The sequence below is a fragment of the Dermacentor albipictus genome, chromosome 2 (genome assembly GCF_038994185.2).
Source record: "Dermacentor albipictus isolate Rhodes 1998 colony chromosome 2, USDA_Dalb.pri_finalv2, whole genome shotgun sequence".
NCBI lineage: Eukaryota > Metazoa > Arthropoda > Arachnida > Ixodida > Ixodidae > Dermacentor > Dermacentor albipictus.
The window spans coordinates 31,892,193-31,911,794 of NC_091822.1; the positions used below are offsets into that span (position 1 = coordinate 31,892,193).

At 47.5% G+C, this 19,602-nt stretch overlaps 1 protein-coding gene across 1 annotated transcript in view; it reads left to right on the forward strand.

Annotated features, from left to right (window-relative positions):
• The first annotated feature begins 576 nt into the window (after nucleotides 1-576).
• LOC135916603 (fatty acid synthase-like) overlaps nucleotides 577-19,602 on the forward strand; it is a 170,527-nt gene continuing 151,501 nt past the window's right edge. The window contains exons 1-5 of the mRNA XM_065450033.2: nucleotides 577-698; nucleotides 7,275-7,604; nucleotides 8,184-8,206; nucleotides 9,765-9,881; nucleotides 13,461-13,661. Coding sequence (XP_065306105.2) covers nucleotides 577-698; nucleotides 7,275-7,604; nucleotides 8,184-8,206; nucleotides 9,765-9,881; nucleotides 13,461-13,661 — 793 coding nt within the window. The remainder of the gene's footprint in view (nucleotides 699-7,274; nucleotides 7,605-8,183; nucleotides 8,207-9,764; nucleotides 9,882-13,460; nucleotides 13,662-19,602) is intronic.

Sequence of the window (19,602 nt, forward strand, 5' to 3'; positions counted from 1 at the left end):
CGCCATTAGACTAGGGCTATTAGTCAAAAGTCTTGGGGTTGCACCTATTTCACCTGCCTGTACCTGCCTGCCTATTTCACCTGCCTGCCTTGCACAACGGATCCATGACAAAGACTGTATGAGGACGACACAATGACCATTGTGAAATGTCATTGGCATGAGGACAATAAGATGACGACGAGTGCATGGCGACGATGGCGTTTCGAAGACTATCACGAAGACTGTACCACGAGGGCTGTATACTGATGATTGGGTTAAATACAATGGCATAGTGAAAGTCGGAAACCAAAGCTTCATTGACAACGATAGAGCTCCCTTGACGGCGACACGACGGCAGTCTGATAACAGATGCATGACGACTGTAAGAAGACGATGGAGAAGAGACGATGACATGATGAGAGGCTGATGACGAAACTAAAATGACAACGATGGAACGACCACAAGAACACCATGGCCAAAAGCACATACGTAGTGGCCAACGCTACCAGACCGCTTGAGCCTGTGGGTCGGCGTAGACAGCGGGGCGATGATGGCGTGATGACAGTCAAATCGACAAGTTGGAATGATGACGGTGGAATGAGCACGACTCAGCGACCACTGCGTCCCTTCGACCTTACAGCGCCCATCGAAGAACACACCCAGGCCAGCAGTGTTGGTCTCGGCTCTATGCTCGCGCAACTCGAATCTGGCTTCGACGAGTACGTTGCTGCATAGGCAAACCGCACCCTGAGCAAAGCAGAGATCAATTATTCGGTTACAGAAAAGGAATGATTGGCCATTATCCGGGCATTTGGTAACTTTAGACCTTGCCTCTATGACTGTACTTTCAACGTAGTTAATTACCACTATGCGCTTTGTTGGCTGTCCACGTTGAAGGAACCCTCAGGCCGATTAGCTCGCTGGCTTTTGAGGTTGCAGAGAAGGAGAGTGAGAGAGAGAGAGAGAGAGAGAGAGAGATTGTTTATTAGAGAAGCAGATATTTGTGCCAGCGATATACAACCACTGACATGCTACTCTGCATAGGCATGGGGAATGAGAATAAATGATTCTAGAGGAGAGTGAAAAAAATAACTAAATAGGAAATGCACAAGTGAACATGGTACTAATATTTACAGGGGACATGGCGCGCAAACATAAGCTTTTCTATATCAAATGGTGAAACTTTAAAGCTTTCCAATTACATCGATTTCTGACAGGTAGTTGAAAAGTAGATCCAGAACTGGGCGTCCGGGTGCCTCCGGCAATTTAGAAAATGCTTGATTTTAATGACAAGCTTGCTTTGCTGAAGAATGGTTTTAAGCTTGCAGATTCCGGACTTAGGCTTTCTGAGGACTTTTCTCCCAGAGTTCGTGGTATTGGGAAGAAACTTTGGGAGGCTACCAGTCAGCATCGCAACAATGGGTCTTCTGTTAAGATTAGATTTGACCGCATTTTCATTGACAACATTTGGTATAACTGGTGCGTTTCCACCAACTCTCTTGTAAAACTATCTGGTCGTCGCAACTTTTCTGAGACAGTAGGTTCCACATCACAGTCAACAACAGGCTGACCCTCTTCTACAACCCTCTTACTGACCCTCTTACTATTATGAACATAAACGCTAGAAGCATAGCTGATAAATTTCCTCTTTTTCTTGCCCTTATTCTGTCCTATTCACCTGACATTATTGGCATCACCAAAGCTTGGTTACATGCGGGTATTCATGACTCGGAGTTTACAGCGCCAGGTTACGTCGCCGTGCGAAATGATCGTCATAATCAAAGAGGAGGTGGTGTTGCATTGCTTTTTCGCTCAAATTTCAAATTCAAAGTCCTCTTCTCTCCATTAGACATAGAATCAGTCTACTGTAGACTTTACTACGGTAAACAATTAAACATATGCACTTTCTATCGGCCCCCTAATAGTTCATGGGAAACTCTTGACAACCTGGAGCAACTTTTACTACAAGAGAGAGAGAGAGGGAGAGAGAAAACATTTATTCGGACCACCGAGGTGGTTGCTCTTGAGAGAATTTAGCTTCTTGAAATTTCGTCTTACAGGGTGATTTCAATGCTCCCGGACTTGACTGGTCGTCTCTCTCAATTTTCAATCATGGTAATGCACTAAACAGGAAATTTTTTGAGTTCCCGTAATCTCTTGGCTTAAAGAAGGTCGTTCACAGTTTCACCAGTGGTGACGAAGTACTGGATTTGATTTTTCTCAGCCCTGATTTAGCCAAAGAAGGTTACAAGGACGAAATAATTGATGGTATCTCGGATCAAAACGCTGTTTTTCTATCTGTAAACCGGCCGATCGATAACCAAAGTTTTACGCTGTCGAGACTTTTACAGAGCTGATGACGTCCGCATCATAGATGAACTATCCGATAATTTCGATGCATTTTCGGCAGTTGGACTATCTAGTGACGTTGATGTGCTCGTGGCGTGTTTTGAAAGCATTTGTAAAATGATGTATACATCGATTTGTTCCTTTGAAAACTAAGAAAAAGAACAATAATCTTCCCTGGATGAACCGAGAATCGCTACACTTGTCGCGACATGCTGGCAGACTTCGCACTAAACGGTTAATGTTCGGCATGCATTTTGTACGCTCAGGTAAAAAATGAACTCCAGAAAAAAACCCACCTCCGCCAAAAATTTCTTCTATAATGTTCGGTTGCCGAAACTGGTCAAGTATAACCCCCGTAAATTCTGGTCCTTCATATCTCCTGGCTCTTCTTCATCCCTATGTTTTAAAATCAACAACGGTGTTGTTAACGATCCATTAGAGATTTCAAAAGCGTTTAATACATATTTTCAGTGAGTGTTCGCCTCGGATGATTCCAGTCTTTCAAAACTTACAACTAACAATTCTTATGCAATTGATGATATCAACATTAGCCTCGAAGGTGTTTTGAATCTCGTACTGAACTTAGATACTGAAAAACCAGCCGGCCCTGATGGAATTCCGAATTCCTTTTTAGTACGATTCTCGCTATGGACATCTAAATATCTGTTCATTATATGTCAGGCGTCCCTTAATAGTTGCGTTGTCCCTTCTTCCTGGAAAAGAGCTAAAGTACTACATTTAAAGAAATCTGGTGACAGGCAGCTCTTATCTAACTATAAGCCTATTTCTTTAACTCCAACCTCATGTAAAATACTAGAACGCAATCTATAGGCACATAATAATGTTGCTTGCAAATAATAACCTATTGAACAGCTTTCAGCACGGTTTCAGGCTGTAACCCAACTTACGGAGATCACTCATGACCTTTCTCATTACATCGACTTAGGTAATCAGACTGACAGCATCTTCATTGACTTTAGCAAAGCTTTCGACACTGTACTACACTCTAAATTGCTTTTGAAGCTCCATCATATTCTAAAGAACCCTCAGTTGGAGTCTTCGATTTCCAGTTTCCTTTCTTTGCGCTCTTAATTCGTATGTTATGATTCTGCGGATTCGTCTGTAGTGGACGTCACCTCAGGGATCCCACAGGGGTCTGTACTTGGCCCTCTACTTCTAAAATACGCCTCTATGCAGGTGACTGAGTTATGTAAAACCCAGTTGACTGACTCGCTGATCATCAGCGCCTTAAGGATGCCTTTGTTTCATTTTGTAACTGGTGTGCTACCTGGAAAATGAGCGTCAATTTTGATAAAACTGTTATAATGTCTTTTACTAACAGACACAGGCCCGTATGTTTTGATTATATTTGCAACAGTGTACCACTAACAAGAGTTTCTCAATATAAATATTTAGGCGTCATTTTTACACCCACCCTGTCTTGGTCCAAACATATAGATTACATTGTAGTAAAGCGTTAGTAAAACTCAGTTACATCCGCCGGACTTTGTCTGCTGCACCACGGGACACTAAATTAGTAGCATACAAAACACTGATTCGTGCAATTTTAGAATATGCTTCCTCCGTATGGAAACCATATAAACAATGCGAAATTAATTGTATTGAGACAGTCCAGACGAAGCCTATTCGTTTTGTTTACCGTCGCTTCGACCGAGACTATTCACCGTCCGCTGCTCTTGGTGAAATAAGCCTCCAGTTTCTTTCTGGACGTCGACACATAGAATCTCTGATGATTTTCTATTCTTATAAGAACTCTCTTTGTCACCTATCAGATCCGTCCCTTTTAACGCCCACTTGCCAGACTTCAAATAGAGCTTATCATGCCTCTAATATCACACTACTCCATCCACGCAAAAACACTTTCAAATACAGTTTTCCCCCCGCATGATTGAACAGTGGATTTTGTTACCTGCCGAAAATCGTTTGTTACCCATTTCACAATTTTTAAATGCTATTGCTGATGTATAGCTCATTTATATTTTTCTATTTCTATGTTCCTGTTCTGCATATTATAATTAGTTTTACTCGCATGTGCACTCACTCCTGCTATAGCCCTAACGGGCTGCAGTGTGAATGAATGAATAAATAAATAAATAAATAAATAAATAAATAAATAAATAAATAAATAAATAAATAAATAAATAAATAAATAAATGTTGGGGCGGTGGGTGTACGAAAGCGTGGAACAGGCAATCAGCATCAAAGTGTTTTCGTGCGGACTTGTAGTTTACAGTGATGCATTCTTGCACTCTGAGGCTCCACTGTGCCAGACGTCTGAACGGTCCGTTAAATTTGCTAGCCAGCACAGTGCGTGACGGTAGCTGACGACATGAAGGGCTAGCCATATAGGTAAAGACGCAATTTTGCTGTAGCCCAAATGATGGCGAGGCATTCCTTTTCGGTTGTGGAATAATTGCCTTCCGCTTTTGACTGCGACCGGCAATAGCGTAAGCTATCACCCGTTCAAGTCCGTGTTTTCACTGGACTAGGACGACAGCGAGGCCTAGGCTACCGGCGTCAGTGCAGATTTCTGTATCGGCGTCCTCGTCGAAGTAGGCAAGCATCGATGGAGACTGGATGTGTCGTTTGAGTTCTTGAAATCGCAATCGAAATCGCAAGAACTCTCGCAAGCAGCCTAAGAGGATCGTCGAAATTTCCGCCGAAGACGACGACACCATACAAGTAAACAAGATAGGTCTGCCACTTTAATCCTACTAACATCGTGTCCAGGACGCGCTGGAACGTTGCAGGCGCCGAGCCCAGTCCGAATGGCATGACCTGGAACTCGTGGAGGCTGTCTGGCGTGAGGAAGGCGGTCTTTTCGCGATCCCCCTTATCGACTTCTATTTGCCAGTAGCCAGTCTTGAGACCCATGAGCGAGAAGTATTCAGCATTGCAGAGCCGATCCAATGCCTCGTCTGTCCGTGGGAGGGGCCATACGTCATTCTTCGTGATCTTGCTCAGTCTACGATAAATGACGCAGAAACGCAGGGTTCGGTCCTTTTTCTTCACCAAGACTACAGGAGATGCCCACGGACATTACGACGGCTGGATGATGTTGTCGCGCAGCATTTCGTCGGTAAGGGCTCTGGTGGAATGATCGAGCGCACTCCTCAGTTATTATGGGATGCTTTGCAACTGGTGCTCGTCAAATTCTCGACTACGTGGACAAGCAGTCTTTGTATCGCAGGAAAAAAACTTCTGAGCTGTTGCTGCTTACTCACGGGGAGACTTGGATTGATGTTGCAGTCTGGTTCGGGAACTGTGGTCGCAGGGGTAGATGCGGCAGATTCAGAAAGGCCAACGCATTGCTGGTTTCTACAATTTTCTGTATGCGTGCGATCTTGAAATGCTGGCTGAAGTTGGTCAACGTCACTTTCTCTTTTCCTCCAAGCAGTCAAGCGATCTAGCTTGCGACGCAAATTTCGAGCAGTATAAGCGTTGATCACCCTCGATGACGCTTTTCTAGTCTGCGGGTGTTTGGGTGCCGACGGAAACAACAATGTTGGAGCAAGGTGGGATGCTTATTTGGTCTTCGAGCACACTCAAGGCGTGGTGACTACGAGAGTTCTCCAGTGGTATCCCTTGATCTTCAGACAGCGTTACTGACTTCGACTTCAGGTCAAGGATTGTGCCATGATGGTTCAGGAAATGCATGCAGACAACGACGTTTTGCGAACACTGCCCTAATTAATTAATCAACCTCTCAAATAATATATATTAAAAGTATAAAAGAGAAAATTGTAGAGCAACAGGAAAAACTGCTGATGCAACTTTCTGCTGCTCAATGCGCGCTCCATGAAAGTGTTCTTCCGAGAGTGAAAAAGACCGCGCATAAATGCAAAATTGTTGCGCGACTGGCCACTCGAGGCACCTTGCGGGCTTCTTTCATGCTCAGAAAAGCACTTTTATGTAATACGTATTTAGCAACAGGAAGCTGTATCGGGAGTTTTTCATGTTGCGCTGCAATCATTTTATTGACACTTTTCGTCTAAGTATAATATTTGAGAAACTGACTAACTAGCAGTGTTTATGTAATTAGCCGGAATGCAAAAAAGAATTTATCTGAGTATCTCCAAGCGGCGGCAAACAACATTACCTTTGTTCTGTCCAGCTACGTCGCATTTGTACTGCTTAAAGTTCGGCTAAAGTTGCGAGGGACATCCTGTATAATCAAGCGCACTGAAGGTGGGTCAAAACATGCCTACAAAGCTGAAATGCTCAAGCTTCAACCTTCACAAGCTTCACAAGTTTGAGACAGTGTTGATCCTGTTCAGCGAATGTTAGGCCTGGTGCCTTCGAGTTCGTGCACTCGTGACTGGCGGACCTGAACTGAAAAGAAAGCAGTTAGGACGAAGGAAACTGCTTTGATAGTTCAGTTCTGGCCTCAGCGATTTTCTATCAACTAATCTTTACTTCACACGCTGCATACAGAATAAGCGGCAAGCGGCGACATCGCTTTGCCACCGTTGACGTGACTTTTCCCGTAGGCTGCCTGTCACATTCGCTACACATACTTGGGTGGGGTTTGTACATGTTGTTATATTGATACATTTCTTAATTATAGATATGCACTGTGTACCTCTCCGTCCAACGGGAAACAAGTGACGGCGCATTCAGTGAAGCAGCGTAAACAACCGCATCGCTCAGCTATAGCAAGTGTGTCAGTGAAGGCATTCGCGTCTCCGCGAGAGAACAACATGGCCTATAAATGAGAGCTTATGCGAGCACAGTTGTCTCTAATAGTGCTTTATAGCACACACAAAAGGAAGACTTACTAATCACTAAAGGAAAAGCGAGAATCACTAATAAATTAACAGCCCGTAATGTACTGTTACAAAGGGTCACTGCCAGGGAAAACGCGGGAAGCGGGCGCACAGAAAGACGACATGGCTCCTAGGAGTTCCGCGTACCAAGTTTTGAAGCAACAACAACAACAACGACAGCGACGACGATGACGACAACGATGACAAGAACAACGACGACGACGACGACAACGAGGACAAGAACAAAGAGGACGACGACAACTACGAGAACAAGAAGAAGAAGAGCAACAACGACAAGAACAACAACGACAAGAACAAAAAGAAGAAGCACAGCAACAAGAAGAGCAACAAAAATAAGAAGAGCAACAACAAGAAGAAGAAGAGAAGCAACAAGAAGAGGAGCAACAACAACAACAACAACAACAAGAGCAACAAGAAGAAGAGGAGCAACAACACTCATCTCGCTATTGTACTCGACTGCATCAAAAGGTTGGCCTTGAGCTGAATTTAACAGAAGAATTTAATAGAATTTAACACCCTTTTGGCGAGCGCCAAACTGCGGTGTCAGGGCATCTCGTCGATAAAGATGGCATTAGACCCGACCCACAGAAGACGGTAGCCGTTGAATCATTTGAGCAGCCTAAATCTGTCAAACAGCTTCGTAGCTTCGTAGGGCCCTGCTGATATTTCCGGTGGTTCATACCCGGTTTCGCGGGTGCCGCTCACCCTATGACGAATCTTCTGCGTAAGGACACTCCGTTTCAGTGGACCCCTCAGTGTGAAGCCGCTTTTCCCCAGCTGAAGGTTTTGTTAACTGACAGGCAATACTCCGGTACTTCGATCCTTCATTACCAACGGAGATTCACGCAGACGCAAGTGGCGTTGGCATCGGTGCCGTTCTCCTTCAGCGCTCTAGGAACAACGAACATGTCGTCGCATACGCAAGCCGTTCTTTAAGCTGGCCTGAACGGAACTACACTTTGACCGAACAAGAAAGCCTAGCGGTAGCATTTGCCGTGCAGTGGTTTTGTTGCTTTGTCTGTGTTCGCCCGTTCACCATCGTCACAGATCGCCATTCTCTGTGCTGGCTGGTAAATCAATCTTCGTGACCCATCCGGTGGCCTCGCGCGATGGGCCCTTCGTCTACAGGAATATGCGTTCAGTATTTTTGTACAAGTGTGGCCATCGACACGCTGAGGCAGATTGCCTTTCTAGGATGCCACTACGTACGATGGATTGTGAAGCCTACAAATTTGACCATCTTGTTGCTTCCCTGTCGCCTGACTTTCCCGACGCCTTGGCATTCGCTGCAGAGCAGTGCAAAGACCCAAGTTTCAACACTCTTTCTTGTGCCACAGAAAGGCCTATAACCTCAGGCTGACTTTGTGTCCGAGATGGTCTTCGTTGCAAGAGGAACTTATCAATGACGGGCGCCCGCTTTCTATTGGTGGTTCCGGAGTCTCCTTACACACCTGATCTGCGCGTTACGCACGATGACCCGACCTCTGGTCACCCAAGGACCGTGTGAACATTAAGTTGCACAAAAGAACGATTCTACTCACTCCAAGTGCGCAAAACAATTGACGCCTGTGTTGCCGGTTGTACACAGTGCCAGAACCACAAGCGACCTACCCCAGCTCCAGTTGGTCTCCTGCAACCAGTAAAGCACCCAGTTCGCCTTTTGAAAAAGTCCCGATCGGACCGCTTCCGCGTTAGTCAAGAGGCAACCGATGTATAATTGTGTCTGCTGACTACCTGACGCAGTATTGTGAGACGGCAGCTCTATCGTCCGCCACTGCAACCCAGGTTTTCCAGTCTTTGCTGCATTCAATCATACTCCGACACTGGCCGCCTCGCGTGAAAATAAGGGAACGCGGTCTGCAATTTATTGCCTATATTGTGGAATAATTAATGCATTCGTGTGCCTCCACGTTCCAACACTCAGCGGCTTATCATTCACAAACGATTGGCCTCACCAAGCGCACAAACTGAACATTGATCAACATGTTATCAATGTACGTCGCTTCGGACCATAAGAACGCGGAGGAAGTATTACCGTTCGCGACGTACGCTTTCAACTGAGGGAAACACGAAACGACCTGTTTAAGCCCTTTATTCTTTCTTTTTGCGTGCCCACCTCGGCATATGCTGTGCCCTATCATTTAACATTCTCGGCGATGTGTATAAAGTGGAGACTTTGTGTCGTTCAGAAGAGGCTCGTTGACTGGCTCACTTAAGTACATTGGCCGCGCAAGGCCACACTAAAACACGTCACGACAGTCAACACCAGCATGTTAGCTGTGTTTCCGGTGACCTCGTGTGGCTGTGGACTCCAATACCAGACGTGGTTTCCACCAAAAGCTGCTTGTCCACTATGCCGGGCCGTTTGTTATCCTCGATCGTCTAAGCGAGATGAAATACACAAATTGCACATCTCACTTCCGATGACCGCTGTTCACGCAAGATTGAAGTGATGCATGTTGCCCGTCTGAAGCCGTTCACATTCAGGAAGCAGGAGTGACTCAGACGGAGGGCTTTGTCTAGGAGAGGAGGAATGCTACAAAGGGTCACTGCCAGTGGAAAACGCAGGAAGAGGGAGAAGTGAAAGAGAAGGGTGACGTTTCTCCCATGATTTCCACGGTCTTTGAGCCTTGGTGTTCACTTGGTGGTCCTTGGTGGTCCTCGGTGTTCACAGTTTCAAAACACTTCGGAGGCCTTTCGCTGACATCGGCTGGCCAAAACTGCGCACAATATCAATATTTCAGGGTAAGATTGTACGCCATTTTTTTCGAAAAGATAACGGAGCACGAGAGTTTGGCGCTTACCTAAGTTACAGTTTTATGAGTTCAAAAGTAGTCCAGCGTATTGTAGCGGTCCAGTACGACACATTAGCTGATTGTGCTCCAGAAATATTTGTCCATAAATGGTTACTTCATCAAGATAGCTCGTTCAGATGTCCTATTTCAGCCTGCGTATTGTGTACCTAAACCTTAAGAGAAGTAGCTGACGTGTTGCATAAGCTGAAAGACATGGCATTAGACTTCAAGACTCCAACAGGGGCAGTAAAGGCCATGAATGAGTATGTGATAATATCCCCATCGTAATCCTACGAAGGAGGTGCTGGAGCTTGCATGAAGGCAATCAATAGAATCTTCGATGCGTGGCAGTAAGTATACGTCCTTCTTTGTGGCTGCGTTAAGTCTTATATAATTTACACAGAATCTCCACAAATGGTCCTTTTTCTGAGCTATTACAACTGAAGTTGTTCAAGGATAAAAAACTCCTGAACAACGCTTTTCTATAATTCTATAATGGACCTATAATAGACCGACAGATTCTCTAATGGACCGAGCAACGAGTAAATTTTTCTTATACATGGCATTAAAGTGCGGCTGAAGTAAACCACGAAGGTCATGCGGATGGCAGTAACAAAAATAAGTGGCGTCGTCTGAAGTGGCAGGAGGATATCATGAGCACGGAAAATACCTCCTGCTTGGCCACATCAGAATCTTCTTGCACTGGTGTTAGCATATTATTTCGAGGGTAAATTTGACCAGCCTTAAAATCTAACATTGCATAACTTACGCGAAGAAAATCAATTTCAAATGCTGCTGTGAGTAGCATGTTGAAAATAACAAATTCAGTTGGAAAATGTTATCTGCCAACGCTTACTGTAGCAGAACAAACACCAACAGGCTGCAGAGTTTCATCGCCAACTCCCAGAAAATAGTGTTTTGGTCACATGGTAACATAACCTTGTGTACAAGAGCATTTGTAAACAAACACTCATTTCTTAAACTGTAGCACCGGTATGGACACGCACGCACGCACGCACGCACGCACGCACGCACGCACGCCGCACACGCACACACGCACACAATCTTTTTCAGCATGGCCGCAGGCGCGCGGTGTAGGGAATGTCCACCCAGCAGCAGTCTCGTCTCTAAGCCCCCTCGTCCATCTCGTAGAAAAGTTTTTCGTAATCGCTTTGGGCCGTCCTCTTCTACCTACCCTCCGACGAAACCGGTGCTTGGTTGTCAGGCGACCACCTGAAGGCACAGACGTGAACGACCTGCAAGAAGGTAGCGGCAGCCATGATACAAGTATGGAAGATGAGAGCAAGCGCCCAAGGCAAATATTCTGCTGGATTGATCCGAGAGAACCACGTACCTTTTCTGGTAACGCTGAAGAGCTTGTGGATGACTGGCTGAGGTTTTTTCGAAAGGTACGCGGTCACAAAAGGTGGAACTCAAGGGTGCAACTTGTCAACGTCGCTTTCTTACACACCGCAACCAAACTTTTCGGGCGTGAAAGTAACAAGGGCATCATGGCCACTTGCCAAAGGTTCGCGAAAAACATCAAGAGCTACTACGGTGACTCGCTTTTAAAAAGAAAGAAGGCTGAGGATATGCTTTCACCAAGAGCCCATTTGCCGAGGGAAATTGAAGGTTGGAAAGCTCCTGAAGGCATCGCTGAAGATGTCTTGAATTCTCTCATATCAAAGAAAGGCCTGCGCACCTTGTCTCATATAATATGCCTCTTCCATGCTTTCTAGGCGCTGAAAATGCGACGTGTATTAGCAATGTTTAGTCGAATTCCGAACTTGACCAAAGTCTGAAGCGTAACAATATAGTCGTCGACATTTCGCCTTGTTCATGCCACTGTCGTCGAGCTGTCATGATCCTTTCATCGCCGCGCTGTCATCTCATGCTGTGCGCCCGTTGACATCATCATCATCATCATCACCACCGACAATTCAATTATTGTCAGGTGACGTGTGATTGCAGCACTGCTGTCATCTGGCCGCTGAGCCCATATTTTCTGCTTTACACGGGGGACCATTTCTTGCAAGGTCATTTTTGTTCGGGACAGTTCTTTCGCGCAACCTGTCCATTACTGCTGCAGTTCCTTCCAGAGTACCCAGCTGTACTCTACGTATGGAGACCCTGCGGTCCATTTATCGCCTTCACGCGCATCCCATTAATTATGGGCCCTATAACGTAAAACTATTCCAATATTTTTTTATTCAAGTCTCCTGACGTCAAATTTGCATAAACGCCGACGCAAGCACCGGGTGGTCACCCGCACGGTTTTCTGAACAGACCAATCAAACGCCCTCCTCGTTCATAGGAGGTTGCTTTTGTTTGCTTGGAAAATCGCGAATAGCAGTGCCTACACGAGCGGCTTGTCTTGTCTAATTGGCTGACAAGAGGCGAAGAGCACTCTCAAGTGGAGAGGGCTTCGATAGGGCCGAGCCACTGCACTGAAAGTTGATAACCGGATGAAGAAGGTGGTGCCGGCGTCTGCGATTGGTCCGCTTCCCCTTACGAGCTTGTGGTGGCTCGTCGAAAATCGCGGCGGCATGCAACGGAAGCTTAAGAATGAGGATAAAACGGATCCTCAGCAATGAAGAGTTGGCAGAGAGAGGTCTTAAACGTGCCAAAAGTGCTCGAAAAGGTTACACGGCCACGCAAGAAGTTTTATTATACGCAAATAAACCCATGCTCTCCGGCAGATGCCAGCAGCCAGCGCCTGAGCGAGCGGCGGCCGCCGTCTTTTATTCATTTCGGAACGGGGCAGCCTGCGGCTATTCAGAAGAAAATTCAGTTTTGTTCGGTATATTAACGCATCTTTCATGCGTACGCGTCACTTTGACGCGTGAGTTCTGGCGGTTTTGTGACGTCGTGTGACTGGCAGGTAAAGTGGGTGCAGCCCGAAAACATGTGACCAATGGCCGGGGGCTAATGGCGAAAAGGCATCGAATCAAAAATAACTATTTTTCGGTTTTCGGCCAAATTATGCATAATCAGCGTGTACACGTCATATCAGATGGGGAGCTATCGGGGTTTTTGTGACGTCGCGTGACAGGCAGGTGAAGTGGGGGTGGTCCAAAAATCTTTTTGGCGAATCGCGGAAGGCTGATTGCAGAATTGGAATAGAAAAGTTTGGAATAGTTTTACGATATATTGCCCATGTTGCATCAAGACGAGTACATAACGTATAACATCGTTGGAGGCGAACAGACTGCCGCCGCGGCGCCTGTAGTCAGGGTGCGAGGAACGCCTTCAGGCTTAATCTGTTGCTGATCTTGTTTATTTAATGCCACTCTTGGGTTTCGTTTTCGTTGCTGGGAGTAGAAATAAAGGAAGAAAGGTGAGGGACTCGCGGTAAACTGGCCCACGAGGCCCCATGTGCCCAAGTACACAAGCTTGAGGGAGGTTTTACCTGTCCTTTCGTTCACCTAGTTAAGAGTTGTAACCAACAATCTAGTTTTTGTAAACCGAAATTCTGAGCCAACAGTGTTGCATGAATGGGTGATTTCAAAATGTTTTGGGACGTTTCTAGGTCCGAGCGTTACCGTGGACACCGCGTGCTCATCAACACTATCGGCCCTTAATCATGCCGTGTTGGCAATGCGTTCTGGGCAGTGCGAGGCAGCCATTGTCGGTGGAAGTATGATTGCCCTCAAACCTGCTACGTCGCTAGCGTACCTGCGTCTCGGTATGCTGTCACCGGATGGAAAGTGCAAGACGTTCGACGCAGAAGGTAAGTCAAACACAGCAAGTGGAAGTGGCAGCGCTATAATTTGGTCCTGTTCCCCTGTTCAATAGAGATAACTGTCTAAGGCGACGCTGAAGTGTTGTTGCGATAATGCGAATAGATGCGGAAACGCTATTCTTTATATATTTATCGAGAAAGCCACGTGGAATGCGGAGATTTGTTCTGGTAGGTGGCTCGTTTATTTTTACTTAGTAGGTAAACTGTTTTGTATCATCAAGAACGTTATGTTCAATGCCTTCAATTCAGCTTCTTAGGCGGAGCCTCAAATTTGCGTCACGTTACGGAAGCAAAACGGAGCCATCAGCGCCATTTTGTACGCCACGCCTCGATGAAAATGTCAGAATGTCCAGAGTAGAATACTGATGCGCTCTTCATCTCCGAGCGGAGACAGAATGCGTTGAGGCTGTGCTCGTTGAACGTAGACAACGAGACACCGAAAAATGGCTTGACTCGGAGAAAGAAGATTAATTCAAGAATGGTACAGCTTGGTCAAAAGTTCCGAAGCCGCAGCGACCGTGCCCAGGGCAGCCACGCTCCGTTATCGCGGCACTGCCATCAATGGAACTCGCAGATGCTCGCTGGTTGCGGGGATAAAAGAGAGCGAGAAGGAACATCCTTCTCGCTTTACCGCTGTCGTACGCTCAGTGATCATAAAGTTGCCCGTCAGCTAGCGTGGCATTCAGCAGCGCTTTTACCTTTCGTGTTGCCGCTGCACGAATGCGCTGCGGACAAGAAAGGGCTTCCACCAAGGTACACTCTAAGAACAGTTTACACCCTTTGGCGTGCCCCTTGTGCCACACAACGATAATCATCATCTGCCTTGATGCATTTCCTTTCTTTAACGCGGCGAGCCCGCAACTTTCCAGTAACGAACGGCACGCGCGTTATCAGCATAGAACAATTTACACCCTTTGGAGTGCCCCTTCTGATAACGTGCGTGCCGTTCGTTACTGGAAAGTTCCGGGCTCGCAGCGTTAAAGAAAGGAAACACATCAAGGCAGATGATGATTATCGTTGTGTGGCACAAGGGGCACGCCAAAGGGTGTAAACTGTTCTTAGAGTGTAATGCCGCAATGCTCCGTAGCCTAATGTATGGTAGGACGAGGCTTAACCGCACGATCGGGGTGTTCTGGCGAGGTAAAGTGTCGCGCTCATAACGCGATAGCAGTTGTAATGGGAACCAACCTCAGCATTCCACCAACCGCACACCAAAGATGTTGAAGTTGATATCGCTGCATGTTATGAAGTCACTCTACGATTTTCGAGATAACGACATTTTATGCCTCAAAGCCAAACCCAAGACGTGGGCTGGGCGAGGCGACACAAGTGGTGCGAGAAAGCATTGGAGCGCTTCGTCGGGAGCACGGACATATCGAGAAAACACTCCTGGCGTAGCGCCCCCATTCCCGGATCACCACTCTCTAACGCGCGGAGCACATTCAACGGGTGCAAGACTTGCAAAGGGGCATACGGAACTGCTCACTAGTTCTTGGCGCACCGCATGGCAGCGAGAACGACATTCCTTTTCGCTCGCTTTTATTCCCGCGACCAGCGAACGTCTGCGAGCGCCGTTGTGGCAGCGCCGCGACAGCGGAGCGTGGCTGCTCCGGGCGCGGTCGCTGCGGCTTCGGAACCTTTGACCAAAACTGTACATACCTAGTGTCGCATCTACGGGCATCCATATCGGCCTCAGATAGGTTTTTTGAAGAGCGGTACATATGTACGCATTGTCACATACTCAGTGACCCAAGTTGGTCCGACGATTGGTTTCGAACTCTCTTCCCCCATAACAGCAGCAGCGCTACCCATTCGACCACAGACTGTCCAGTAGCCGTGGCAGGCGCGAAAACGGCTAAATACGAACATAACCCGGCAAGTGCGGGAACATAAACCAGGAAAGGGCGTGAAATACCCTATGAATGCTAACGCATAAAATATACCGCCAGAAGTCTTCAGCACGTCGAAATTTGCTGCAGGTCATATTGTAGCAGTTTATTTTACAGGTTCTGCCGGATTGCATTGAACATCCGTGTTTCCAGTTCTAGCGAAGCACCATGGTTCATTGAGCAGTGCCATGGAAATGTTTTAGGAATAGACCAAAGATTCATTGATTTGAAAGAGCGACCAATCGCGCGATGGCACTAAGGGGTTCGACCAAGCGGACGGAACTATCTGGACGTCAGCGTTCAATTGAAATGCGAGTTCTACGTCTGGCACCAGCACCCGGGGCAACGCGTGTACTATGCACCGGTGCCACCGTGCATTGTTTTGTCACTGGTGCCCCGGACCACGTGGGAATCAAACATAACGAAATTTTTTGTCACTTTAGAAGTGTCAGCACCGTTAATGTGGCTTTTCAACGTGGCGCGTCGGGAGGCAGGCAGCTTAGTAAAGACCTTATGAGTGTTTGAACAAAGACGGTAACTGTCAAATACTTATCCAGAGGAGGGTATGTATGTGTATTTGGAGTTATGTACGACTTGAAAGGCGTTTCACAGGTGAGCTTTGACAACGTGACTTGTGCATACGCGCTGGCAACAAAGTATTAATAGCACCTTGGTGCTGTGTCCGACAACGTAAGCAAGTGTTACCTAGAGAACATGGGACGTGCGCCTTCTTCAAGCGAAGCTTTCATTGCCTCTTTATTCGACTTTCCCGCAGCTGCTGCTGTCCTGAACGCCGCTAACGCTGGCCGCGTCGGGACGTGGTTGAGACGTGGTCTTGTCACAAAAACATAAAAGACATGGGCTGTCGGTGTTTTCTTTCATGACATTTCAAAATTGCGAGGAGTACCTTTGTAAAGAATGTAACACAAGGTATGAGCCACGGTTCAGAATGATTTCTGCGGAATTTCTGTGACACGGGGCACCTTAACGCTATCGCGATAATGCACGAAAGGAGTGTGGCAAAAAGGAAAGACGACCCGAGAAGCTCGCGTCAGCATTTACACCGCATCGCGTGTGCACAATGCCCTCTGGACGCCGTCATTATTCGTGAACCCCCACAAATGCAGTGCAGGATCTGCCGCGCTTGTCTCCCCACTCACCAGCAGCAGCAACGACAGTAGAGGGAGGAGGTGCGAAGAATGTCAGAGAGGGAATAGAGAGAGAGAGAGAGAGGGCAGCTCAGTGAGCTACAACGCTACGACTCAGAATGGCGCCGAAGCGCACACTTAGTGCCGAGGATACGGAGGTTCGCAAGAGCGTCAAGAGGAGCAAGAACAACAAACACGAGTGGTGCAGGCAAGCTACATTTCACATCCTGTCCCGACTGTCGTAAGCAGTCGATATGACCGCCAAATAACGTCAATGAACACAACCAGCAGACGAAGCTGCGCTTACAGCGATTCCCACAGTGCGTGGGATCTGCACTTCTTTTTTTGTCTTTTCCAGCGGCTCGGTAGCACTGACAAGTTTAATCACAATATAAAAAGGTGGTTTTCAGGTAACTAAACTCACTCTAGGCAAGCAGACATAAACTGGTTTGACCCGTTGGTTGACAGCCCGGATTCTAACTGGAACCGAACCCGTTTTGCAGAACGGGACGAAAAAGAGTTCCGATTGAACATTCTGAGCCCACGCATTCTCCCTCCAACAGGCACACGTACGGGCATATGTGTGCGTGTGTGTGTATGTGCGTGTTTATATACTTGCGTGTGTGTTTGTGCGTGCATGGCTGTCTAGTCACGGGGACAGTCATCTCTTCAAGGAAAATAGAATCGGACTTTACCTGTGCCTGTACAGACATGCGTGATACTAGGCGCGGACATGTTGGGCTCACAAACGAGAATGCTAGGAACAGTCACCACCATGGTCATGAAAAGGAAAGCCTGCTAATATCGAAGGAACCTGTTTTATTGTCTCATTCAAGTTTTTTTACAAAGGTCAGTGCCTGCGTACGCGGACAGCCGTTAAAGAATAGGCAAATTGCGTTTATCACAGTCAGATATAAGCCAAACCAAATGAATATGGCACAAAGAGCGTAATTTCTGTTAATTTCACTCTGAGAAACGTATTTCGAAGAAGTGAGTTCCACGACGAAAAATGGGAAGTTTGGTTTGACAATCACATAAACTCTTTTAGTAAAGCCCAGTGGAAGCTGTTTTCTAACGCATTCGTGCATCGCATTTGTGAAGTGCTTAAAATACCCAAGGTGGCAAGCGAACGAAGTCGACGGAACTGAGTGACTGGAGTGTGGTTCAGCAGGATCCAGAATAGGCAGGTCAAGGCGGAGAGTACTGGCGGAGCAATTGATGAGAGCAGAATGTGCGGAGATGAAGTCTAAGCCGAGGATGATTTCGTGGGGACAGTGGGCGATGACTGTGAATAGCACGATAGTGGAGCAATCGGCGAAGGAGACGCGGGCGGTACACATACCAATTACGGGGGCTGTTCCGCCATCGGCGACACGGACAACAGGTGTCGTGGCGGGCGTGATAATTTTCTTGAGCCGGTCACGAAGGTCAGCGCTCATTACCCACAAATGCGCCCCAGTGTCTATAGGTGCAGACACAGAAAAACCGTCGACTTGCACGTCAAGAAGGTTCAGATGAGTGGGCAGAGTCAGTAGAGTATTTGGCGGCATAGGGACCAATGCAGTGTCACTTCGAGGCGCTGCGCCGTCTAGTTTTCCGGCTGGAAGCAGTGTCCGAAGGGAGCCGGTGAATAGGAGCGACGGGGCTGGGGAGAGCGAGATTGTCGCCGTTGGGGCGAAGGCGAACGAGAATAAGGGCGGTTCGGTGCAGGAGAATCAGCGGCGGCATTATCGGAGCGTGCGGCATAGGGACGAGAAGGACCACCTAGGGGGTGAGAGTAGGCAGCATAAGTAGACCGGGTCGGGGAACTCCAGCGACTGCGACAGTGCCGAGAAATGTGTCCGATTCGATGGCAGTGAAAACAAATGGGCTTGTCGTCAGCAGTGCGCCATTCAGATGGGTTGCGGAAACGTGGTGGGTAAGAAGATGCGGGACAGGGCGAAATCGATGAAGCCGGGCGGGTATCAGGGCGATGGGCCGAGCAGATGGTGTGAAGACCCATGTTTTCGAACTCCTGGCGGACAACTGCCTGGATCAGGGAAACTGTGACTGCAGATGCATTGGTGGGACTGGAGTCGCAGGCAGCCGGATAGGCGGCCTCGATCTCACGCCGGACAATCCTGGTAACATTGGCAGTGTTGTTGGGACGATGAGCGTCAGCACAAGAAGATGTCACTGTAGTGTTTAGCAGACGGGCAAACTGCTGGTCAATATGTCGGCTTTTAGCGAGTTCCAGGCGGCGATACTCTTTTACAACTGCATCCACCATCGCCACGTTGTTGCAAGCGAGTAAGTTGAAGGCGTGATCGGCAATGCCTTTGAGGATGTGGGAAACCTTGTCTGACTCAATCATGTGTGCGTCAGCTTTGCGGCACAGAGCCAAGATGTGCTGAATGTACGTTACATAGGGCTCTGTTGACGTCTGCACACGACCGGAAAGCGCCTTCTGCGCGACAAGTTGGTGACCGTAGGGGTTAACAAACAAGTCTCGAAGCTTTTGCTTAAGTGAATCCCAACTGATGAGCTCATCTTCGTGTGTCCGAAACCAAACTCGAGGTGTGCCACCGAGGTAAAAGACTACGTTTGCGAGCATGATAGTAGGGTCCCACCGGTTATTGTGGCTGACGTGTTCGTACAGGCTGATCCAGTCATCGACGTCTTCCCCATCTTTGCCCGAGAATATGCCAGGATCACGGGCAGCGGGGAGAGTGATGTAGGTCGTCGAAGTGGCAGCACGTGTCGGAGCCAGTGGAGTCGAGTTGTCGTCACCGGGAGCTATGAAGGAAGGCTCGACGTACCGTCCACTGCGAATCTCCGTGACGGGGTACAGGGAACGTCCACCTCCATCAGATATGTTACGTAGGCAGACGCAGATGAAAAGCTATATACATG